This window comes from Taeniopygia guttata, chromosome 3 (assembly GCF_048771995.1).
Source record: "Taeniopygia guttata chromosome 3, bTaeGut7.mat, whole genome shotgun sequence".
NCBI lineage: Eukaryota > Metazoa > Chordata > Aves > Passeriformes > Estrildidae > Taeniopygia > Taeniopygia guttata.
Genome location: NC_133027.1, coordinates 23,434,853 through 23,461,202, shown reverse-complemented (window position 1 = coordinate 23,461,202; position 26,350 = coordinate 23,434,853). Strand labels below are relative to the sequence as shown.

Sequence of the window (26,350 nt, the reverse complement as noted above, 5' to 3'; positions counted from 1 at the left end):
TACAGGACAGAATTTAATTCTCCAGAAGTGTCTTTACCTGTTTTATTACACAGTACTCAGTTTGTCTTTTGTTTTTTTTTTTTTTCTTTTGTTGTTGTTGTTGTGTTTTCTTGAACCTTATGCACTAAAAAATATTCAATGTACTACACAGCTTTATCAGATAGAGTCAATATTGGAACTATCTTGGGCTGTTGGTAAATTCACATGATTTCTGTCCCTCATGATTGTGTTTAATATTATGTCTTTACAGTTTGTTGTTTCTCTAAGTAAGACATGATAAACCTCTGCTGCTGGGCTGTTCTAGGCTGCACACATGAAAAATGAAGTTAATTTCTAAATTGTTTCTTCAGACAGGTTGCATCTTATGCTGGATGCCATGAATATATTTTAGATAAGATGCATTCTCAGTTCAGATGATTGCTTCATGTCTATCTGTTTATGCTACAAAAGCAGATTATTATAATTATCTAGATCTTAGTAAAATTATTATTATTTCTATGTTCTCTAAAGTGGTTTAAGTTGTGTAATAATTTGTGATAATACTTTCTTTCAGTGCCATGCAGTGGGAATTTTACTGAGCGCAGAGGTACTATTCTTTCACCAGGTTACCCTGAACCTTATGGTAACAGCTTGAATTGTGTGTGGAAAATCATAGTGACTGAGGGATCAGGTATTCAGGCAAGTCTGTATTCTGTCAAGCATGGAATATTAAGTACTTTCTTTGTTTATGTCTCTAAAAATTTCATACATTTGTAATCCTATAACTGGGGAGTGGAGTACTTGAAATATTAGTGCTTTGGATTTCTCATTATTGTTCTTTGGTTAGCTTGATTTTATGTTACTTTATTTTCACATGGGGGTATGAATGAGAAGTGATTAACAAGCAGTTTTCTGTTTTAACTTTGTAGTATATTGAAAACAGGTCCTGATCCTTCAATTTGATACGCAAATGCCAACTCTTCCTATCTACTAGGGTATTACTGAGGCCCTTGAGAGTGCTGCAGCTGTCTTGATTATCTGCTCATTTACACTTTGAGTAATTATTTCATATGATGCAACACACATGCAAAATCCTTCTTACCGACTTTGTGTTATATTTTCTAAGAATTAACACAATGCAAGAAGTGAATATTGATTTTTCATTTACATTCTTTTTACTGATATGTCTTTTGCTTGAATCTCTTATTTTTCTTTTCTTTGCTATGTGTTCTCTTTTTATTTTGTTGGTTTTAGAACATTTAAATATTCACATGGCTTGTTGGCCTAAAAAAGTTCTGTGGTCCTGTTTTATAGATCCAGGTGATCAGCTTTGCCACTGAACATAACTGGGACTCCCTTGAAATATATGATGGTGGAGATATGACAGCACCACGTCTTGGGAGCTTTTCAGGTTAGGATATGCCATGATTTAAAGATACAGTTTTATATCTAGATATGTATGTGAGAGAACATGCCTTTATTTGCTCACACATATAGGTAAGGAGTATGTAGTCATCATTTATGATACTATTATGGAATGTTCTTGATTTTGGGAGGAGACTTCAGGTGGCGTAAGCATGTCAATATTCACATTCAAAGAGGTTTTCAGAAGAAAATAGGACACTAAAATGTTTAACTTTGATTAGTGGAATTTAATTGATAATACTTTCCAAAAAATACTTTATTTTATTTTTCCTGCCCCTCGCATAGAGGAGATACAGGGATATAAATTAGTATTGACATTCATGGAGCTTCCCTTGATAGATTTGACTTAACTTATCCTTATTAGCCTGCCTTTCTCATGCAAAAGATGAAGCATTCTGTATTCATCTAAACTCACCAGACCTCACAGAACAAACCAATTTAATACAACTGTAATACAAAAAGCCCCAGATAATTAGTTGTTTAAAATGTACATCAAGCACATACACTTTTTCCTCCTTTTAGGAGTCTTTTTATAGAAGTAGTGTGTTCTGTAAACTAAACCAAGAGAAAGGTCATGAATAATAACCCAGACTCATTATTACTGCTCTGATTCTGACGTAGCTAAAGCAGGTGGATTTTTGCCTCTGGTGATTTTAAAAAACTTTTGAAGTATAGATGCATATTTGATTAGTAAGAAAATGAAGAATCAACTGAAAAATTCACTGATTAACACAATGCCACAACTTATGGCATATCCCTTTGGTCAGTTAAGGGCAGCTGTCCTGGCTGTGTTGCCCCCCAGTCTCCTCACTGGTGGGATGGTGTGGGAAGGCCATGACACTGTGTAAGTGCTGCTCAGCAATACCTCAATCATCCCTGTGTTATCAATATGGTTTTGGTCACAAAACCAAAGCACAGCACTGTGCCACCTACAGTAATTAACTCCGTCCCAGCCAGACCCAGTCCAACAGTTATAACATTTTATTTTAAATGCTAGTGACAAGGTTGTTTGCTAAATTGGCAGTAAGAAAAATGAAATTATGAAAATTATTCTACTTTTGGAAGTGAATTATATGGCTAATAAATTGGACCCATTGGATAAAGAACAGCTGAAATTATGCAATTAACAATATTCTATTTAACAATACTGAAGACTCAAAACACTTCCTTATTCTACAAAATAAGTGTGTCATCTTGCTTTAGCTTATAAGCCTTCCTAACTTCCAAGGAAACTTAAAAAAACAACTTTTTGTATTAGAAATATTTCATTGGAGATAAAGTAGCATGCATTTATGTGGGTTTGTCTCTTGTATAATGAATGTCAGACCTAAAATGAAGAACTTTTTTTCTGCGTGGGAAAGAATATGCAAAGAGGACATGAAACCTTCTGTTCTCAAAACTGAACCAATGATGTGGCATTGAAACTAAATTCCAGGCATGATTTAATGAGTGGCAAAATTTCTCTCTTACTAAATCTTGGATGAAACTACTATCTTCTGATTCACTCTCTGTGGGTTCCTCTGTCTTCTAAATAAACATTCAAGAGGTAAAGGTATACATTTGCAAAGAACTGACTAAATTGTGCTAATTGTGTCGCAGAACTGATTTGGAAAGTTGAATTCACTGAGTCTGTGTCTTTTTGTCCAGTCTGTAATAATTTCCAAGATTCCTGGATGACTGAAATTACCTGTTTGAGCTCGTTGTGTGCTCAGTGCAACCCTCTTCTCTACATAGCATTTAGCTACATGATGTGTAGAGTAGATCCTTCCTTTGAATGCATACATATATATAGGTGTGTATAAACATATACAGAGAGAGAATACAAATACAGTAGTCATTGAGGTTGGCATCTGGAGAATCTACTCTTATGATGGTAGTTAAATTTAGAAAGAATTTAGGTAGGAATTTGACCCATACTTCATGCTTGTGCAAATCCAAGAAATGCTTAAAATGACTATTGATCTCCATTCTTGGCCTGGAAATTTCTTAGACACAGACTTTCACACATTGAGTGTAATGTTTACCTCTGGAATGAGATGCATTACTCTTTGTTGCCATTGCTGATACTTGAAAGGGACGCAATCTTCTGTAATAATACCATAATGGAACACTTAAGTAGGTAGCCTATCAGTCGTCATTCCTTTATAAGCCTTTAGGCAAAACTTGCATGCATTTACTGCCTCCTAGGAGAGTTGCCTATTTTCCAGACTACAGATTTTCAATCAAAAGGTTAGGAAGTCTGTAAGACTCCCAGTATCCTGCCATGGTATCCATCTACATGACCATTAGATATCTACACATCTCTAGCATGGAAATAGCTACAGTTAAGCTATCATCAATGATGTCTGCTCCTGCACTTTAAGTACCATTTCTCTCTATTGACAGTAAGCAATATCCAAAACAATTGGGACACTACATCTGGTTACCACATGGAAACATGTCTTCCATATTTCATATACACAATCCCAGAAAAGGCAGAGGTTAACAAGTGAACAGTAGAATTCCAGTTAGATCACAGATTCATAAAATCCTAGAACAATCCAGGCTGGAAAGGACTTCACAAGATCAGGTAGTTCAACCTTTTGTAAGAAAGGGAACCTAGATGATATTGTCCAGTACTCTGTCCCATTGTATCTTCAATACCCCCAGTGATGGAGACTTTATCATGTCACCTGAGTGGTTGCTGCAGGGCATGGTGGTTTCCACTGTAAAAATGTTCTTTCTAATGTTAAGATGAAACATTCCCCTTTGCATCTTAGACCTCTTGCCCCATGTGTTCTCCTTGTGGCTCCCAGTGAAGTAAGGAGCCCTTTAGGTATTGGAATACTGGGATGAGGTCCCCTCTGAGATTTCTCTTCTACAGAAAGAGACCTAACTCCTTTGGACTTTTTTCAAAGGGTAAGTTCTCCAGCCTTTGATCATCTTCATGGTCCTGCTTTGGACGTCTCCAGTCTGTCCTTGTCTTTCGTGCATTGTGAGGACCAGAATGGGACACAATAATCCATACACAGGCTGACAAGTGCTGGGAGGAGCAGTATGATGGTTTCTCTATCTGTGCGCATAATGCTTTTCTGGGTGCATCTCAGGAACCTTTTTGCCTTCTTTGCTGCAGCAGTGCACTGCTGATTCATATGCAGCTTGACCAGTGCAATAGTCCCAAGTCCTTTCAGCAGGGCTGTTCCCCAGCCTCACAAATCCTGGCCTGTATCATGGTCTTTTGCTTATTCTAACAGACATGCAGGGCTTTGCACTTGTCTCTGTTAAAGTTCATACTGTTCTTGCTAGTCTACTCTTTCAGACTGTCCAGGTCTCTCTGACATGTCAGCCCCTCCCCTCAGTTCAGTGTCACCAGCAAACTTGGTGAGGGTGCTTTCAATTCCACCATGCAAATAATTTCTGAAGATATTGAAACTGTGTGGGGACCAGTATCAGTCTCCGGCTGTTCCATTTGTGACAGATAACCAGCCTGAACAATTCCATTGAATATACATAGCAATTATGAGAATTAAAAACTAGCCTCATTTATTTCCCACAGTGCAATATGATCTAACTTCTAATCTTAATGAATATCACCCTTTAAGGAAGTTAAAGACTGGTGTTAAATGTTACCAGGTCCTACAAAGGAACAGAATTGCCAAGTGACTTTTGCTCTTTAGAGCGTGTAATAGTGATTGTGAATTAAAATCCTCATTGCTACAGGACATCTTAAACATCCTTAAATTTATTTCAAATTCTTTATGGGTACTGTTGAGGAATACAGTTTGTGCCGGTAGCTGCTTGAGCAGCTGAAGTTCAAGCTGCTCATGGAGCTCTGGGTGGTGCAGCCTGAGGCAAGAGGCCTTGAACCTTGCACAGCAAAGTGCTCAGGGACTTGTGGTTCAGCCTGGGATGGGACACTCAGAGACATGGCAGGAGCTGAGGAGTAGGGGTGAAGAGACTTTTGTGAGTGGTGAGACTGTGAGGGCACAAAAGCCCAGGGGCTTTTTGGTTGGGATTCTCCTTGGAAGCATCAGCTTGAGCTCTTTCAGTGTAAGTGCCCTGTGAATAAATGGCTTCATGGAATGAGACATCCAGGACACTAATGCAGGAGACCCATGGTGGAATCTGTGAGGAAACCTGGTCTCACTGTGAGGGTGGGGTGTGCAGGCAGTGAAACGGGGACTCATCAGATCGCTGGAGGTGCCTGCCGTGAAAGTCTCTCGTGGTAGGAGTGTGACTACCCTGTCTGGATTGTCAGTCCTTCTTCCAGGGAGATGCTTCACATCATGTGATGTGAGTGCTCTGTACTGTCTGAATTTGGATATTTTGAATTTCCATGTCAGACAATAAACACCTTTCTTAAAGGCCAGCTTCTCATCTTTCAGCTCCTCAATTTATATCAAGATTTTGCTTAATTCATTTTTAGATTTAGAAGTATTTACCAGTTCCTAGTTTAGACTGTAGACTTAGGAAGATAATTCTTTTCAGCAGTTCTTTTTAAGCCCAAGTTTCAGGCTCATACCTAGGTTGCTGACAGTTACTTTAGAAACAGAAAATGCCCCACAGGAAATGAGAGTTTTTCTTATGCATCCACCATTGAAATTCATTAGCTACTTGATACTGTCTTTGAGGGTAATCATAGAAAAAGATATAATTTTTAGACTCAGTAGGTCTTCCAGCTTTAGACAGTAGAATATGAGTTGCATGGTATCATGTGATAATAAAATAAGTATTTGCCAGACTTAACAATTCCAGTGGCAAAGAATATATCTAGGGTTAATGATAAGCTTGTTGTGTAGCACACACACCAAGCAGTTTTATTATAGATATTTGAATTAGGAAAAGCTAGTATATTGTTTTGGGTTTTTTTAGTGTGTTGTACCTGCTTCTTCATTTTCGGTCATATCCTCTGAATTAGCATGAATGGTTGAAATATTATTGTGGGAAGAAGGTGTGGCATGCACGCAGAAAAAAATCTGGACTTCTTTGTTCTGTACTGCAGGTTTTATAAAAATATGGGCAAACAGGCAAATGGCAGCTGAGCTTGTCATCATAATCAGATACTTTATTTATGTGATTATTTTTTCTCTCTTTACATCTCTTTTCTTCTGTCCAAATCAATAAGGTTTCCTCTAAACATGATGGGGTCTTGTTTGATTGTGCTTGCATAGACTCTTATTGTTATGGCTTGTAATCAAACTTTTCCTGCAGCTTCACGAGGAAACAAGGAAGAACATAGCAGAATATTTGATTCCCATGTATGTAATGAGAAGAAAATAAGCCTGTCTGATTCAGTCCTGGTTATGTCTTTTCTATGCGAAACTGTGACCAGTATGTTGTAGTTTATTCCATAACTTTTCTTTTTCCAGGTACAACTGTGCCAGCATTGTTGAATAGCACCTCAAATCAACTTTACCTTCATTTTCACTCTGACATTAGTGTGGCAGCAGCTGGTTTTCACCTAGAATACAAAAGTAAGGCTCCTTGTTTTGTGAAACTTACTTGGGAAAAGCATTCATATAGAAGAGGAAACGGATATTTTACACTGTTCCTTTTGCTTGCTTGTTTTTTGTTTTTTTTTTTTTCTTTCCTGACTACCAAGCCTTGTATAAGCAGCATCTATTAAGCTGAAATTTTAAATGAAGTGACATTTGGAACTGATGGAAGGTGGCTTTCACAAATTAGAAGCACATAAGAAATCAACCTGGCAATTAATAACAGCATTTTTTAAATGTGAAGTTTAATATTGATGTGGGTTTTCTTATTTCAGCTTAGTTCTGAAATTTAGGTGACACAAAAAAAATAGTAGGAGTTAATTTCCCTTCTTGAAAATATATAAAACCAGAGAAGATAATGTATTTTTATCTATTAATATGTGGATACATTTATGCCTTGTAGTTCTTTCCTTTCCTTCAAATTATTTTCTCTCAACAAATTGCTATAATTGCAAAAAACCAACATTTTAATCCCAGAGCTACAAGAAAATGCAACAGTTATCTTGGTAAATCACTGATGGTATAAACAGAATAATCTAAGAATTTTCATGGCAAATTCTACTATATATAAACTTTTTATGTTTTGTGAGAAGCTTCATTCTAAAATACAGACATGTGGAGTTATAAACATAGTGGATTACCTTATATAATCATATTTAATTCAACCACATTTCTATTATTACATTTCTCCAAAACTTAAAATAGTATAGAATAATAGTAAATTCAGTAAATGTACTTTATAGCTCATGTTATTTTAATTGGAAATAGGTATTGATAAGAATAGTCTATTTATAAAGTATGAGTTGACTGTCTGATGAGTACTTAGATGAAGGTCACAAAGTAAATCCTTATAATTTTTGAAGCATCCTCTCTTTTTTTAAAGCCATTCAAGAATTTTCCTTGAAAATGGAGTTAGCTTTTGTATTTCATTGAGTCTAATAATAGTATCTAACATAGTAATGTTGTTTTTAATGTTTTGAAGAAGTACACATAAGTAAATAAATGTTGATAATTTTGAGAGGGACAGCTTGGATTTTGATATACACCATTACCAAAATGAAAAGAACAATTCACTCCAGCTTGATGTTTGTAATATAGTAAAGCATAATATGTTTCCATTAGCCACATAGGGTGGGAGGAATACCTGAGTAGGAAGTGTAGAGAATGTTGCTATGCACTCATTGTTCCTTACATAACAAGAATGATAAATTGTTAGAACAAAGACAAAAGAACAAGAACAAACAAAAACAAACAAATATATTGTGATGCCCAAAACTGCACACAGTACTCAAGGTGAGGCCATACCAGGGCAGATTAGAGCAGAACAATCAACTCCTAAAAAGTAAGCTATTAAAAAGTTTCCAGAGGAAGGTCATGAGGACAGTGAAGAGCCTTCCTCTTCTCATACAGCAGAAGCTGTATGAGGAGCAGCTGAGGTCTCTTGGTCTGTTCAGCCTGGAGGAGACTGAGGGGAGACCTCACTGCAGTTACAGCTTCTTGTAAGGGGAGGAGGAGGGGCAGACACTGATCTCCTCTCTTTGGTGACCAATGACAGAATCCAAGGGAATAGACTGAAGTTGTGCCAAGGGAGGTGTAGGTTGGATATTAGAAAAAGGTTTTTCACCCAGAGGGTGGTTGGGCACTGGAACAGGCTGCCCAGGGCAGTGGTCACAGCACCAAGCCTGACAGCGCTCAAGAAGTGTTTGGACATTGCCCTTGGACAATGGTGTGACTCTTGGGGTGTCCTGTGTAGGGCCAAGAGTTGGATTTGATGATCATTTTGGGTCCCTTCCAAATCAGCATATTCTGTGAGTCTGTGATATAATTACTTCTCTAGGGGGAAGACAGTTAGGAATTAGAGAGAAGACAATTAGTTTTCCTACTATAGATACTAAGAAAAAAATCCATCACAATAAGAAGCTGTTTAGCACCTTGAGTCCAAATTTGTAATTCAAATCCTACCTCAGCAGACTACAGCAGGGATAGATGACATAAAGTGGACCTAGTAGTATTTCATCTAGCCTTACCTTTTACGTAAATGACAAATTAGAGTAGTAGGTGAGATTGCCCTAAACTAATCATTACAGTATTCTGATGTCCTTATATAAAAAGTCTTCATTACAGCAAGAGAGAGAATTATTTAAGAACATTCCCTTCATCCCAGAAGAAATTCTAAGGAGCAAGGCACAACAGAGGAGGGTGTCCTGAAGCTGCTACTAAATTGTTTACTCACAATAAAAATTATGCCTCTACAACTTGCACTTCATATTTTAGAATAAATGGAGATGTATTTCTAATTAGAAGATATTTCACCAGTGTAAATGCTATAAACTTGCCTGGATTTGGATCACTATGTTAGGAAAAACTTCAGCAAAATATATTTAGTTTGCTATCACTTGATCACATATCTTATATTCCACACTGTATATTGATTTGAAATAACTTTATAGAAATTCATAATTACTTTATACAAGCTTCAGCCACTGATGAAAGCTTATTCAAATTGTAAATATTTTAAGATGATTTAAATGTTTGAATAAGAATAGTTTATTTCTTGAAACATTTTCTTCTTTTTAACAATGTCTTTCTCTTGCCCTGTCCATTTGCATGTTTTTTCTATGTATGTCTTTATTTTCATGGGAAGGATGTGGACTGTCAGCTCCTGCAAACCCAAGTCTATGTCTAATCTAGGCAGTGCCTAGGTTTGCTTTATAGCCTTCAAAAACACACAAGCCTTAAGGCGAATAATAAAACTTTGTCATTTACTTTAGGATGTTTTTATGCTAGACATCACGAATGTAAACGTTTATTTGCCTGGGTTAAGTGGTCTATTGAATTTGTATGCTATGGTCAGATTGATGACGTAGGTTTTTTTCCCCTTTGTTTCATTGTTATTTCATTGTTTGTTTTGCTCTTTGATTTGTTTGGGTTTTGGTTTTGTTTTGTTTTTCAAGTCAGATAAACAAATTCATATTAAAAGAAATAAGTGGTCCTTCTGGTCACAACAGAATTGTAAGTATTGTTGAGAGCTACTATGTGATGTTTCCTGCTATTTCAGAAGGACTGTAGGTTTTTAAGCTGGTTGCAGCAACCTATGGTTAACAAAGCAGTAAAATATGCAACAAGTTACTGTAGAAAAGATGAGAATTAGTCATTTAACTAATCCTTCATATGCATGTATTAGAATAAATACCAAACATAATTATTTTTACTACCACAAGCAAATCAAATCAAAGAGTATTTTGTTGCATTCCTAATATGTACAACAGTAGGAAGAATAAATATCCCTGTTATTTGATTAAATTACTTTTTAATCTAATGAATGAAGGAATCAACTATCCAAATTATTTGTTCTGAAAATGTGACTGTTTAATTCCACTGCATTTGTGGCTACCGATCTTTTAAGCTTGGTCTTAAAATCTCATTTATTTATTCAGTGGTAGTTTAAATATTTTCCTTAATATTCAAACAAATGAAAAAATAAAAAGTCTGGAAATAGTGAGTGTTTTTCCCAGCATGCTGCTTGAACTTGTCAGTTAAAGTCAAGTTTGTTTTAGTAAAAACTGAATATATGCTGAATATTGATGTATAGGTTTAGGCCACCTTTTTAAATGTCTATAAGTATCTATCTATCTATCTATTTATTTGTCTCTCCAAATTTAGGGATTATAATTACGTTTTTTAGTAAAAATCTTATTTTATGCAATCAATATTTTAATAGTGTCATCTAGCTCTATTACTTTGAATTAGGATATGTGGCACAGGTCAGCATCACTCATTTTGTAAGCTTTTAGTTTACTGCTATACAAATACAATGGAATATGTATGAGAACATAAGCTTACTTTTAACCAACATCTCCTTTTCTAAAGCTACTTTATCATGTCTTTTCAAGCGTTAAAGTTTCTTGGCAGCTGAAACAAAGGATTCACTGGTAAGGGAACTAGAAAGCAATTGACTGTCTTTTGTAGAGCTTCTCTATCATGAACATATCTAATAAATTGAAAGATAAAAATCAGACTAGCAGAGAAGAAAATATATTCTTCCAAGCAGCAATATATTCCTTCAATATTATATTTCACAGGTCCAGTTTAAGATCTTTCATGCAATTTGGATTTTAATGTAGCTCTTTAGTGCAAGTCTTTTCTGTTTCCCTGTGTTAAAGCAGGTGTGAATCATAAACATGCCATTTTTAATTTAGCAGGTCCTGATCCTGTCAGTATATCTGTGAAACTTACTAGATGTTGACAAGAATTTGACCTCTCTGCAGTAACTCATTGAGATAAAGACATTTTCTAGGCTGGTGTCTGAAGCATGAAGTTTTGAAAGGGACAGCTTGGATTTTGATATACACCATTACCAAAATGGAAAGAACAATTCACTCCAGCTTGATGTTTATAATATAGTAAAGCATAATATGTTTCCATTAGCTGCATAGGGTGGGAGGAATGAGGAATTCAAAAAAAGAAAGCCTGATGACTTTTGGTCCAGCTGTCAAGACATTCTTGTGTTGTCCAGTTCTCAGCTTTCTGAAATGGACACTAATGGGCATTCACATTGTCAGATATGCCAGCAAGGATTTTCTTTCTGCCAGCAATGGCAGTGATGTTTGGACAGAATATGAGGTAATTGTAGGCATGGATATAATTATGTAAGTAAAGCATGTTTGTCTTATGCCACAGCAGAGTCAAGAAAGTGTTTAGCAAACAGTAAGTGGAAGAAGGTCACGAAGAGGGTTATCACTCTTGACATTGATGTGTTCTATTTTGTACTGCGTAGCAGAAACTGAGCTCTGAAAAGCATGCACTTAAGAAACCCTTGCTCCTTTTCTGATTGCTTGGACTTGACATTTAACATGTTTTCCCTGTATTACTGACTGTTCACATACAACCTAGTTTAATAATGTATTTTTCAAGTCTCTGAATATTTAAGACTCCAAGTTTGTCCTCACATACCAGAATTTGTTTGCTGTCTCTCAAGCATTCTTTTGATGTTTGGACCTATTCTAACTAGATGAATTTTTGAACTACACTGGGCTAGTATTATGGAATGGTTAGAATAACAGAGATTTCAGGATTCAGAATAGTATTTGATTCTGCTTTCAACTTTGTCTTGCTTTTGGGATAGGAATATTGCTTCTTAATATCAGGTATATCAAAGAAAGGCAAAGTGTTTTATGACATTCTGATAGAATATTTTATAATTTGTATAATTTTTCAGACCAAATAAGTGGTATATACAAAATGTTATGAAAAGTATAAGCAGGTAGCAGAAAAAAAGTTTTTAACTTATTTATTAGAATCTGTTAAAGATAAATACATAGTATACTACAATATCAGTTACACAGAAGGTTAATTTTAAGTTTTTTGATTGATCATAATCTGTTTAAATTTTGTATGCTATTTGATCAATGATGGAATGAGCTATATAACGAGCACATTATTAGTGTTGCTATGCAGCCACTGTTATAGCTGTTTCTGTAACTCAGAAAAATATGTAAAAGTAACTTTATTCATACAGGGCCTGCAGACCTGTAACTCTCAACATACAAGAGTGCTGAGTTCCAGAATAAACATTTTTTAATGACAGGAACAGATCCTCAAAGTTATATTCACAGAATTCAGCAAGTAGATTGATACCTGTAAGCTATTTAGTCACTGTGTCTTTGTTAGGTGCTTATTTATTTAATAACAGTGATCTTGGAACAGATCTTTTTAAATTTTATTTTCTATTCAAGAGTGAGAAAGATAAAAAAAAGCAGAAATAAGCATTGATTTTCTTCAGTTGCATCTGAACGCTGGATTCACAAATTAGTGAACAGCAGTCTGCATATGGTACTTTGAATTACTGAGATGAGGCATTGCACTTCACTTAAAGCTGAAACAGTTTGTGTGGATGCATGTCACAGCTATTTAGTACCTATACTCAAAGGAACTTTCCAGACATAAATACTTTTATGCTATTGTAAAATCCAGACTGATTGACCAAAAGAATAATACTAGTTAACCTGCAGCAAAACCCAAACCATTGAAGTTAATGACAATATCTTCATGATTATTTGGAACATTACATTTCCACATAGTGATGACACATGAGATTCCTAGTGGCCATGTAAAGTCACCATAGCATCATTTGAAAGTTAATTATATTGGAAGAATATAAAAATTTGTAAATTCTGCAATAGAAATTTCTGAAAATCTTTACAGTACATTTAGATATTTTCATAAATTATGCATTTCATTACATAAAATAACTGCTTCAGGGAGGTCCCATTATTTGCAACTATTAAATAATTCTTTATTTGCTAATTTGAAAATTTTTTTTTGATCCCTCTTGCATCATTTGGTTTGAAATCTATACTTCATACCTTGATGGTTTTCACTCAGAATTAGAATGGCTAATCATTATCTTCATTCCTGATAAAAGTGAAATATAGTAAAACTCAAGGGCACAGGACTAACAAGGAACATTCAGGACCAAAGAACTTAATTCCAGGAAAGAAAAGGAAAGTAGCGTAATCCAAATTTCCTGTGAAAAGCTATTTCAGACTTCCATGTGCTTTATTAGGAAAAATGTATTTACTTCAGCTAAAACTTGAAAAACACTGGAGTTGTGTGAAATTTTAATTTGTGTATTAAATATTTGTAAGGCATTAATAGTTGAGTGATGAAAAGTACGTACATAGAGGTTTATGGCATAAAGTTAAAACCATGTCTGTATGAAAATATGTGATCAACATTAGCTATAAGAAAATTGTATTTCCCTAGTTAAGCTAGGGTCTCAGTGAATAATATCATATATTGTTTCATGATGAACTATCTGGAACAACAGGCTAACGCATCACATATCAGAATAATGTCCAATATAATGTAATTTCTGTACTAAATACAGTCCAGTTGCACATACTGTCACCAAACAGGTTAGATTTTATAGGAAAATATTGAGAGTAGTAGTCAGGTTTCTTTTTCACATAAGTGAATTGAAGGATGCACAGGATCACATTCAGTAAAGTATCTTGTTTCTCTGCTCTTTATGGAATTTTGTGCTAATAAATTTTCAAAATATCTTCTCACACATTATGGAAATAATTTCTATTCTGTTTTGGCTTCTACAGATAATATTCTCATAAAACATAAAAACTAGATAATGGTGTTTCAGGAGTAATTTTTTCTAATAAATAAATAAGTTAATAGTTAAATTGTATTTTAGACTGATATTTGACTTCACAAAAGGTTTTTCACATCATAAAGGGGATGAGAGTCTCTTGTCAGACCATGAACTTGCAAAATTATTCTTCTGGTCCTTGTGTTTGCAACGAAAATCTTAAAAGCACAGAGTTACTTAATCTAATCTCCTGTTTGTCAACTGTCTTGTTCATTTGGAGTATTTTCACTTGGAAAAGTTGATATTTAATTTTCCATAGTGCTGACTAGCAAACTCCTTAGATAGCACACAAGGACAAAAAGTGATATGCCCTTGACAAGAAGCAGAATTTTGTGTTTTAGGTTGCCAAATTAGTTAAACAGATTTGTGAAATTACTAATCATCGAGAATATTTGTTACACTAATCTTTTGTTTTATCAGACCTGGCTTAAAAATAATTAAGAACAGACTATCCAGTGATGCCTATGCAAAGATATATTTTTGGGTTAAAGTACTAAATGTCATTGTCTAAACTTCTTTATAGTCCACAGAGTTTCCAAAAAATAAAGAACCACCAATAAATTCTGCTCATTTATTGTTGAAAATAGAGAATATGCACAAAGTGTATTCCCTCTTTCTCTGTCTGCTTCCTTCACAAGGATAATAAAGGATTAAAAAACCCCAATAAAGCAAAATGAGCAGACAAATAAAACCCAGGCTTTTTAACAAACTAAAATCACAATACTGCTTCGGAGACTATAAAACTGTGTAGTGTGTCATAGCAATGTCACCTGGTAACTGGTACAGTCACAGTGTATAATCTTTGTGCTTCAGCCATAGATGAGTTCTGAAAACTTCTGTGTTTCAAAAAAAAATTTACATTTATTGTTGAAATTAATTTTTAATTGTTTTCTTAAACACCCATAATTCTGTACAAAGAATTCATTAAGGCAGAGAATATCAATGAAGACCTACTGTCCACTTCTCTGTTTTTTCAATCTTTTTTTTTACTTTTTCCAGCTGTAGGCCTTGCTGCCTGTCCAGAACCAGTAATTCCTAGCAATGGGATCAAATCAGGAGACAGATATATGGTGAATGATGTTTTGTCATTTCAGTGTGAGCCAGGATATACATTACAGGTATTTCTTTCTTTCTTTTTTTCTTTGAATAATACACTGTGGAGTGATTGCAATAAAATACCAAGAGACCTGTCAAAAAAAAAAAATTAATGAAGAGTCTGTAGTGTGTAAATAGAGATGATTTAGGCAGAGCCTATGTGAGTGCTCCCACATTATAAAGCTACAAATGTGTGGCATTTCTGTCCCTCAGTAAATCTGGACTGGGAAATTTTGTCTTAGGTCAACATACTATTGAGCAGTAAAGGCCATCAAAATGGACATTGAAATAACATGCATAAAATGTTTTCTCTAGAAAATTCTTATAGTACTATACGATAGGGTACTGTGTTTTTTCCTTTAGGGGGTTTGATTTATCTAGGTGAAATTTTAATGTAGAAATACAGTGTGGGATTTCTTATTCTGCTCAGGAATTGTGGAATTTAATTTCTAAAGTAAATTTTATTAGTGCTTAAATCTACTCTTGAAAACTTTTCACAAAAAAGTATTAGAAATTAGTTCACTGATTGGTGATGTTCTCTGTTCACACACTGGTTTAGTTTCCCATGGTAGACATATGATTAAGGTGCTCTTTGTAAATTTTTCAGCACTCTGTAAATCTAAGACTTAAAGCTTTTTTCTTTCCTCACTAGTTTCTCTAATTTGTTTAAATGTAATCCACCACTGGTAAAATACATTGAAAACACCTGAGTTCAGAATCTTTGTTTGATAATAGATACCAACCAAGGCAGTGTAAAACCTGTATCAGAGAAGGCACAACATCACAACTTCTGTTCCTTACAAGGATAAAGTTCCCCATCAAAGGACGGCTAATTCAGTGTTTGTTCCCCCAACATATATAGGATATTTCTTTGGTCTCCATATTTCTTACCATTCTTCTAAAATTCTTGCAGGGTTCAGACTAAACTTACTTCTAGGCTGGTTGTGGGCACACATGCACATGAAATGTCCCTCTAGGTGGCCAGGAATATGCTTACCTTTTCAGTCATACATGGCAGGTATAGACCAAGTATTTAAACGAATTAATTCTCTTTACTTGTATTACATTACATGAAACAACCTGCACTGGGAGCATTCCAATCCATAGCAAAAAAAGATTTTGTTATACTAGTATCCTGCTAATTAGAAAAGATTTGACTTAAGCACGACAAAGCCGATTCTCCATCTACCCTGAGCGCTCATTGCTTATTTAACAGTTTGTGGCTTACTTAGAAGCCAGCTGGTTGTTTATATATGAACTATTTAAGTGTTTTTCTTTCAAAATTAATGTCATTTTAAAAATACCTAATGGTATAAATGTATTAATTTTGGAGTTTTTAACTTTATTTTCTCTATTTCATATGTCCCTTACAGTATCATTTGTAGTTAGCGTGTCAGTAAGAAATGAGAGATTTGATAAAATTTTAATGACATGATTCCTTCAGAAGGATTTTCTGTCATTAAAAATTGACACCAAAATAGATTCAGACTTTAAATTAAAGACCACTATTGAGCCATTAACAGTTTTCTATTTCAAAGTAGCATTAAACTGAGTAAATGATGAAAGGACATTATGTGTCTATACCTATGTTGCTGTAACTGAGGCAAAGATATGGGAACTGAAATTTCATCTTCAGCACTATTTATTTGTTGAATTGGGGTGCTGTCATGCTTTTGGCCTAGCTGAAATATAACAGTAGTAATTATTAAAAGCCAGAGACTATTCCTCACAGGCAGTTTGCATCATGGCACTTTTTTTGGAGATTAATTTTGAAGAAAAAAGTTAAGGAGGTAGCTATATAAAGCACTGTGTATTTGCACTCAATCCCACACACTTCCACTAGTATAGATGTAGCCTATATGTTCTTTTAGGGCTTTTTTGTATTAATTGAGCTAAATTTAGCATTCTTCATCTGTAGACTCGGGACAGTCTATTTCAATGCAGAATCTATCTGGAAGTCAGCCTGCAATAAACTTGGGTTACACAACAATAAATATAATTGTATTTTAAGAGTTGTTGGATTAAAAAAAAAAAAAAAAAAACTTTTTTGCTTTTTTTTTTATTGTTTGGAGAAAAGTTCCTATTTCTAACATTTGTAGAAAAGTTACATGTAATTCTTTATATAGATTTTTTATTCAGTTCCACTTTATGGTAAAAGGATCAAGATCTGCTGGTAGGGCTGTTATATAATTGCTGTTCATATAATTGCCAAGAGGTATTTTTTTAGTGCCTCATTGCTGTGATACAGGTCACTGCTTCTGAGCTGTTATGACTGAAATATATTTAGACCTGATTTATGATTTATGGCTAAGCTTATAGCAGTGATTTGATAGGAAAAAAGTGAAAAAACTAAGCCTATACTAATGGATTCCTATGGAGATGGAATAACATATAACACAATTAATTTAATATAAAAACCAGATATCTAATCTCAATCAGCTGATTAGATTTTCATTGTGACACTAGAGATAATCAGCCATACTGCTCCAAAGGCTGATTCATACTAAGATTTCATGTTAGAACAGGAACTCTACTCTTAAAGTATCGTCCTTCATCAGTGATATCAAAAGGTTAACACAGGTATCAAACTTTAAACTGCTTAGATTTAGTGGGGTGACCTCTGTGTGTATTGCCCATCATTGTGCAGACTCTTTTATCCCTATTTTTTCATCTATTAGAAATATCTAAATCTTGCATATTGCAAAAAGGGGCATAATTATCCTGTTTTTAATTACATGGATTAAAAATGGATACATGCTCAAGATACAGCATTATCAAATATTCTGTCCATACTTATAGTACTGGTGCAATATTGATGTGGAGAGATAACTGTAGACTATGAATACTTCAGAAGTGGTTGGAATAAGTACAGGAAACTTTTTTAAGGTATACTAACAATGTGTACCCTGGCTTGATGTTTTGGATATACTCTTACAAAACAATCAGAATGAGAGTTCATAAATACAGTATTAGTATAACATAATGATACATTTGTGAAGAAGAGAGCTGCACACAAAAAAATCTATAATCTGTATTAAAGCTAAATTTCAATACACTGTGTATATCACTATAACAAAACCATATCTTTTGTCTATATGAAGGTCTTATCTGTAGCCCTTTCATAAAATTAACTGGACTTTTTTCTATATACTTACAGCGATTATATTATTAAATACTTTCTTAAAATTTCATAGCACATTGTTCATTAACTGTATATATTCCAACCATAAACCTCTTTTTCAGTACATCTAAAAATTTACTACTAGCTGTGGAAGCTGACATATGTAAAACCTAGTTTCATGAGCTTGTTTAAAGTGTAAAAAAAAGATCTTGAATATCCATTTTCAATAGAAAAGAGTTTGAATCTTTCCAAAATATTGATGAGAATTGCTATGCTGTATGGACTCTGGTGTAAGAAAGTGCATACATATCTATATATATAGCATGTTAGACAGGACAAGTAAAATAGGATACAAATTAAAAATAAATAATAATGAAAAGTTTTCTATGAGGCACAGTATGTTTTCTATTGAGCAAATACAGACCAGCATAACTTCTCATAATAAATATTTTTTTCTCTTTAGCTGTGAATTTATCCTCAATCTTTAGAGAACATATTCACAGCTAGCAATAACAATCAGCAGTGGATTAGTTTATAATTGAGACTTACCAGAAAAGTCATAGAGCTCAAACTACTACCTGGAGATGCATAAAAAAGGTAATTACCAGCTGTAGGATTAAGTGTCTCCCCACAGGAGGAAACTTTAAAAGACTGAAATCAGAGTGTACTCTTGTTGGAAAGAGGCTTGAAGCTAAAGGAATCATTTAATTTTAGTTTTCAAAATATCTTTTATAGGCTATTTTATGTTTTTCCTGACTATGGTAGTTAATACGGCTTCCCCCTTGACTCACATCAGAGACATGCAATCACAGAAAACTAGAAAATGAGAATAAAATAAAACAATGCAATCTTGGAAGACTAGAAAGAGGGAGTAAAACAAGGAATATTGCATTAAATAAATTATTCAAAACCTCATCCATTTTGCAAGTAACTAAGATGACACATTAAATGCATGCATATATTTTTCCTTTAAAAATGTAGCCTTTAAGACAAAAAATTTTTATTGCATTATCAATTTGGAGTGCTTTTAGAAGCAAAAGACTAATTTATTTTTCATTATTTTAGTGAAAACTGATCCTTTTTTCCTTCCAAGTAATTTTCTGGATGTATTTCAGTTTGAATTTCAGAATATGATTGCCTAAATATACTTAACTAAATGATTAATTAAAGGAGTTTTATTTCATGCAGTTCTAGATGAATTTTTTTCAAGGTAGAGTGTAAACTTTCCAAATGGTGTGGAAGAAATGTCATCAAATGGATTTTCTTTTACTGCAGTTTACCTGTTCATTCTTTTTCTTATTATTATGAGATTATGATTGCTGTGGACAAATAATATTTATATAAATCTTCGTATTATACTGATTAGATACGCTGCCTTACTAAATTTTAGACTCATAATACACCTGATAAAAATAAACTAGTGATGTTAAGTGACTACCACGCGTTTGTATATCCAAATTATCAAAACAGAAATTGAACCTTGTTCTCAGTCCCATGTCGCAGTCTTTGTATCAGTTGCTCTCACTCCTGCTAGTTTATTCAGCTTTTGCATTTCAGCAGCAGAATGCATAACCTGAGTATCTCAAAAGACAGAATTGACTAAAAAGAAGACCTTTTGTGCTATGGTTAAATTCCCAGTTTGAACTGTTCCTAGGGAAAACAAAGGTGGGAGAATTTTAGTCCTAGGCAGTCACCCTGAGGTGTGTGGGATTAGACTGTGCAAGTTACAGATATGTCTTGATTTACTTCCTGCCACCACGAGTCTTCTTGGTTGTAGTGATTTTTCTTAAAAATAGATGGCGTAAATTAAACATGACAGCTATATAAAGAGGCACTTTTATTTCTACAGCTGTGTGTCAAGATGTTGCAAGAATGCAATGGGTCATGTTGTGAGGCCATGTGAGAGGTCAAGGCCTGCTGCTGTTTGTTGATGACAGGCTTGGCATGGTCCACATTGAACATCGGTAGCAAGTAGATGAGGAACAAATTCCTCTCTGTGTCTATAGTGATCACACAGAACAATGGGTGATTCACTACAGATTGCAGCGTAAAACTCAACCACTGTGCTTGCACTGTAGATGGAATACACTGGAATTGAAACAAGCAGTGAACTAATCAGACCATATGAGTGCACATAGTTAGCTGCATCTACTTTTCAGAAATTTTCACATTACCAGAGGAAAGGAGTTTTAGAACATTTATCACCAGAAAAATAAGAACATAAAACCTGAACTATTAGAAAATAGAATTTCATTCAAGAAATTATTATGTAGCTGGCTAAAATAAGAACATACACTGATTAGATCATGCAAGAGGTCCTGTGTAGCTCTGTCTTTCAGAAAAGTCCCATAAATGAGTATCTGTAATCTGATATTTTGCCCTTCCCAAACAGGGCCGTTCTCATATTTCTTGTATGCCAGGAACAGTTCGACGCTGGAACTATCCGTCTCCTCTCTGCATTGGTACGGAAATTTGTTTTCAATTTTCTGACCATCAGTCACAAGAAACTCCTGACCTTGTCATGTCCGATGTTCCTGACCTTAATTCTGCTTCATTCAAGAGTTGTTTGAGTTTCCATTTATATCTATGAAATATGGAAAAAACCCAAATTTTTAAAATGCTATTTAAAAAAAATAAATGCTATTTAAAAAAATATTGTGAGAGGATTTTAATTTTAATATTCAATTTTAATTTTAATATTCAATCAGCAAAAGCTGTTCATATTAGTTTCACATCTAAGAGAAATTCAGAATATTGGGATGATACTGAACAACACTAATGGGAAATAATTTTAAAGGTTTCTTGTCAAGTTGAGCCCATACATTACTTTGTATTGTCAGCTTCTACAGAAGGAGTCAATTTTGATTTATATGGAAGCAGTGAATATCCTTCCAATCAGTTTTAGAAAAGGAAAATTTATTCAAGGAGGGGTGTTTTAGGCTTTGGGCTCTTTTGTTGTTTCTTCTTTTCTTTTCATGGTAACCTTATGTTTCACCTTGCATACTAAATATAGTTCCTTCTTGAAAACACTGAGCTCCTTTAATTATGAAATTGTGCTTCCTGGGAGCAAAAATACTCTTAAGAAAACAAAGAAACCCTTAAAACATAACCCTCCCTCTTCTCTCACCTCTAACACCTAAAATATTGATTTTTATAGAATGAAAGCGAAAATCAGCACAATTATTACAACAGACTATCACAGTATCACAATTGTGTTATCAGATCATGTGCCAATGTAATGCCTGGCATGAACAGGCTTTAAAGTAATGATTCCTCAAATAAATTTTAATTGCAATATTCTAATTTGATTTCTTGAAGTTATATTTACTTCGTATTACTGTCCTAGTGTATGTGTAAACTCAGCCTTTTTTTGCAGGTTGCTTCACATATTTATGGCTTAGCTTTATATCATCCTAAATGATGCAAATGGATTTTCAATTTTTAAACATACAAATTTGGTATGTTATGTACCAATAGAATACCAATAGAAAACAAAGAATTATTCTATTATGCTGCAAGCTTATCTTTCTGAATTAATGCAAAAACTGTGGTGGGAGGGTTTATTTGCTTGTTTGTTTTTAAATTCAAGTGTATTTTCAGTTATATTGAGTAATAGATTTGTTGCTGCATCGTGATTTGGGATCATAATTCAGTTTAATTCCAGATTTGTTTCTCTTGATTGTGAAACATATCTCAACATAGCACCAGACCTTTTTAACAGTAATTGCCAAGCTGAGACAATGAGTGGCCTTGTCTATATGTGCGAGTACACATTTGTAGTTTTATTACAGTGAACATATCACCTTAAGTAAAGATTTTGTTCTAAATTGCATCCTTTTTTTCCTCCTTCACGAGGAGAGTTTTGACTATGATAAATTTCACTGCTTTAGGGTCATGGGAACAAAATGGAAAATCCATTTCGAATTAAGCATATGTCAAATACTGAGAAATAATATTAATAAATGATACTGTGATTTTCTTTTTGTTTTAAATAGCTAAATGTGGTGGAACACTGACAAACATGGCTGGTGTTATCCTGAGCCCAGGTTTTCCTGGAAATTACCCTAGTAACTTAGATTGTACATGGAAAATTTTATTGCCTATTGGATATGGTAAGTAAACTTTCATTGGAAGAGTAGTTATTTGTAATAATCAGGTTTGCAAACTTAGACTCTTTAAATATATACATTAAAACTACTGTCCTAAAAAAAGTCTTCACAAGTAAGTAATAATTATGTGTAAAAGGTAATAATAGATAATAAGGAATCTGTAATTTCACGTACAAAACACAGTCTTCTATCATTATCAGAACTGAAAGAGGAATAAGTTTTCTTGTTGTGAAACTCCATGTCCCATACTGTAAATTCAATGCCAATGCTTAATAAGAAAAATAATTTTAAAAGCTTGTTACTAATTTCAAAATATTTTTAAAAACTTGTTACTTATTTGAGGAAATTAGTTGATTTTCCATATTCTCCATTTGCATTCATAAGAGGGATGTACTACTTTCATAGTACTTTAAAAAGTTAATCTGTAAAAGAAATACTTTGCTGCTGTTTAGAATAGTGCCCTTTATGAATGAACACCTGATAAAACTCATCCATCATCACTATGGATAACCTTAGTAGCCTTAGATATCTTTATAGATGTAGGAGAACCACAGATGGAAGTTTGTCTGTGGTTTGAACATTCTCCAGCTACATTTGCAGGAAATATAAATGATAAGCAATGTCATCCTAATTAGTTATTATAATACTGCCTTTGAAAAATAGTCCTTCATATGTCTCAGAGTTGGTCTTTTTCTTTTAAGCTTTTCCGTGCAGAAAATGTTTCATTAATTAATTGCACAAGAGAATCTTGTATCCTGTTATTACTTCACTCACTTCTCTGGTGGTGGTAATTCTCTAAATAGAAAAGATAAGAGCTTTGTTTAGTAAGGGTTCTAACACATACAGGGTGTTCACAGCACTGATCTATCATTTCCTTCAAAAATAATACAAAGGACGTTTTTTACCTCCAAATTCCAACAGTGATATTTTTCCCCAAGTATTTGTTAAATAATCCACATATAATATCTTTATATCAGGTTTAAAAATTATATTTGATGTAATCTTTCACAATGTACTTCTACCTGGATATTATTTTAATTAGAAATATATGCTTGTCTACTGAAAAGCTGTTTGTTTACATATATTCTATTGTATCAAAACAGCTGTGTGCTTAAACAAAGTCTAACAATAAAATTGTGGGAGCTAAATGTGTCCCAAAATATTGTATATCTTCATTACATGAAAATATATCAGTCATGTAAAAGAAGACACTACTAAAGTCTAAATATTTTAAAATAGAGAATATATATTTTCAAGTGAGTTGATGTGATTTTAAAATTATTTCATGTAGCTGTTAATTAATTAACATTTATAAAAACAATTACCTCAGCTTGGAGTTTTCATTAATTAGAGTACATTCAAGTGAGAAAGGAAGTGCTGTTGAGATTCAAGCAGGAAGTAATATATTTATAGTTTGACCACATAATGATTTATTTTCTGTAGCTATCAGTTTTATTCCATGTAATTTTATGTAAGAAATTTTTTAGTGTAGAAAAATTATTTTTTGACATATCAAATTGACATTTACAAATTATATAAACTTGGACTTAAAGCTTGAGGGGACACATACAGTGTGTTCTCTGATTTAAATTAGCATGTTTGAAACTATTTTAGGTAGTCTATTTTTTTTTTAAATACCTTTGAACCTACTTGTTTACTTTTATAACACAAAGCTTTTCTATACTGAATATTTACAACAAGACATAGAAATTTCTTCTCAGAAATTAAATTAAAATGATTTATGAGTAAAGGTACTTCATGGCTCATCAGAGAATAATTCATAATAGTAGTTTACTTTTATTCAAATACCTAAACAATGTTTGGGCTGAATATAAACATGCCAAAATTGATTATCTGCTTGTCACTTTCTCAATTTAGATATAACATTAAGTGGCTGCTCAATTTTTTACCATTTTTATGGTGCTGACATCCAGTCTCTGTTGGGAATCACTAGCCACTGATATTGAAGTCAAGATGTTTCCGGGCTGCTTGGTGCCCTATCTCATCTCAAATCTTGAGGGCATTGTAAAATTAGTTACTTTGTTCAAGTCAGACTGGCCATATCAAACATCATACAGAGATGGCTGATATTATGACTCTGATGTGTTTGGTGTGTCCTCTCTATTGATGGCCTCACTGGATAAATTGTTATACAGCCGCTGAAATACTTGTTTTCATACTTCCCACTTTGCATAGGTCAGAGAAGAATTAAATATCCCATATTTTTACAAGTGTTCCATAAAAGCCAGTTTATTTGGTAGCTTATTTAGTTTTTCTCATAGAAAAAAAAAATCTTTTTTATACTATTGATTCAATCTTAAACCGTAGAGGTGAAGAAATCAGCTATAAACAAGACTAAGTGAATTACCCTGGTAATCTGTTACCCTGGTAATTAATCTATAATGTTCTCTCCTGGAATGTAGAATATGTCTCTATTGCTAAGAATGTCAAGTGGAGTTAAGGCATTGACTATTTCACACTGCTTTGTTGGCTCATTCAGTAATTCTGGTTTATTCTATTACAGCTGGTTCTTCACAGTGTACCAGAGCAAAGTTAGGCCCAAAAAGTGCAGTTGCAAGTTACTTGATACTAGGCTTCCAAACTAGGGATTCACCCCTCATTTCTGTTTTGATATGATACATACATGGTTTAAGACTGGATTTCAGGTCCTTAGTCCACAGGAAGTAATACCAGAACTTCAAAACAGCTCTTCCCATGCTTATACTCCCAACTGTTCTGCATGTTTTGAATACTGAAAAGCCTTGTTCAAGCACCTGATTCCTGGAGAGGGTTTGTGGTAAATTGTCTCAAGGCCCTGTCACGAGTCTGGAGTTCAGTGCATCATACAAGGCGTCATATGGGGTAAAATGTCTCCTAAGAAACACTGGCCCAAGATAGAGGGGAAAGGAAATAAATATAGGTGATCCGGGTCAGGAAAACGAAGGTAGAGTGGATAGCTGGAACTAGGTAGATGAACTTCTGCCTCAGGAAGTTTGCTCTGTAAGTAACCTAGCTGATCCTGAGCCTCTGGGAGAGACCTTGGTTGAGCTACAGGGATGCACCTGGCATGGCAAAGTCCTAGCCATGCCGTGGCACAGCAGGATTTGTGATTAGCCCCTCCCTTGAGTCTTTCTGTTGATTGGCTTAGGAATATGAAAAATCCCTGTATTGACAATGTATTGACTTTTTGACTTTATGGCTGACTTTCATTTGTCCCTTCATGTGTGGTTATGATATTTATGGGTAACCAAAAAAATTAGAAACTCCAACTCTTTTAATACTTATCAGCTATTTCTTTAACTCAAGCATCCCACTTTGAATAGTGACTAAAATACATAGTGCCTGTAACAACTATTATAATTTTATTTTTATTTACATGCTTTACTATTAAGCAACATGAATTTAAAATTTTCTTCCTTTCTCAATGCTACAGGTGCACACATTCAGTTTCTGAATTTCTCCACTGAAGCAAATCATGATTTCCTTGAAATTCAGAATGGGCCTCAGCACACCAGTTCTATGATTGGCCAGTTTAGTGGAATGGAACTCCCATCACCCTTGCTAAGTACCACTCATGAAACACTTGTCCATTTTTATAGTGATCACTCAGAAAACAAGCAAGGATTTAAGCTGACATACCAAGGTAAGTATGAGCTAGCACAATGATCCTTAGGATTAGAAAGGAAGAATAAAATTTTAATTGTTTTTAATACTATTTTAGAAGATATTTTTGGTATATATTATATAGCATTTTAAAATTTGTAGATTTTTTAATAAATAGGTTGGAATTTTTAAAATTGAAATTGTGTTGAGTTGGAATCTTTGTTCTATTGATGCAAAAGCCTGAGAAGGTGATGTTATTTGCCAAATGTCAAATAGCTGATAACCCTTTCCATTCCATTAAGTTGTACTGTACCAATTCGTACTTCTAATATTCACTGTCTTGTTTTCCCATTTCCATAAGCTTCCTATGATTAATGTAATG

General features: G+C 34.0%; 1 protein-coding gene across 2 annotated transcripts in view; it reads left to right on the top strand.

The window, feature by feature from the left end:
* CSMD1 (CUB and Sushi multiple domains 1) overlaps nucleotides 1-26,350 on the top strand; it is a 1,058,834-nt gene that overhangs the window by 906,980 nt on the left and 125,504 nt on the right. For both annotated transcript variants that reach the window (XM_030269463.4, XM_030269462.4), the window contains exons 35-41: nucleotides 554-678; nucleotides 1,294-1,390; nucleotides 6,753-6,857; nucleotides 15,040-15,158; nucleotides 20,649-20,718; nucleotides 22,252-22,368; nucleotides 25,799-26,008. In XM_030269463.4, coding sequence (XP_030125323.4) covers nucleotides 554-678; nucleotides 1,294-1,390; nucleotides 6,753-6,857; nucleotides 15,040-15,158; nucleotides 20,649-20,718; nucleotides 22,252-22,368; nucleotides 25,799-26,008 — 843 coding nt within the window. The remainder of the gene's footprint in view (nucleotides 1-553; nucleotides 679-1,293; nucleotides 1,391-6,752; nucleotides 6,858-15,039; nucleotides 15,159-20,648; nucleotides 20,719-22,251; nucleotides 22,369-25,798; nucleotides 26,009-26,350) is intronic.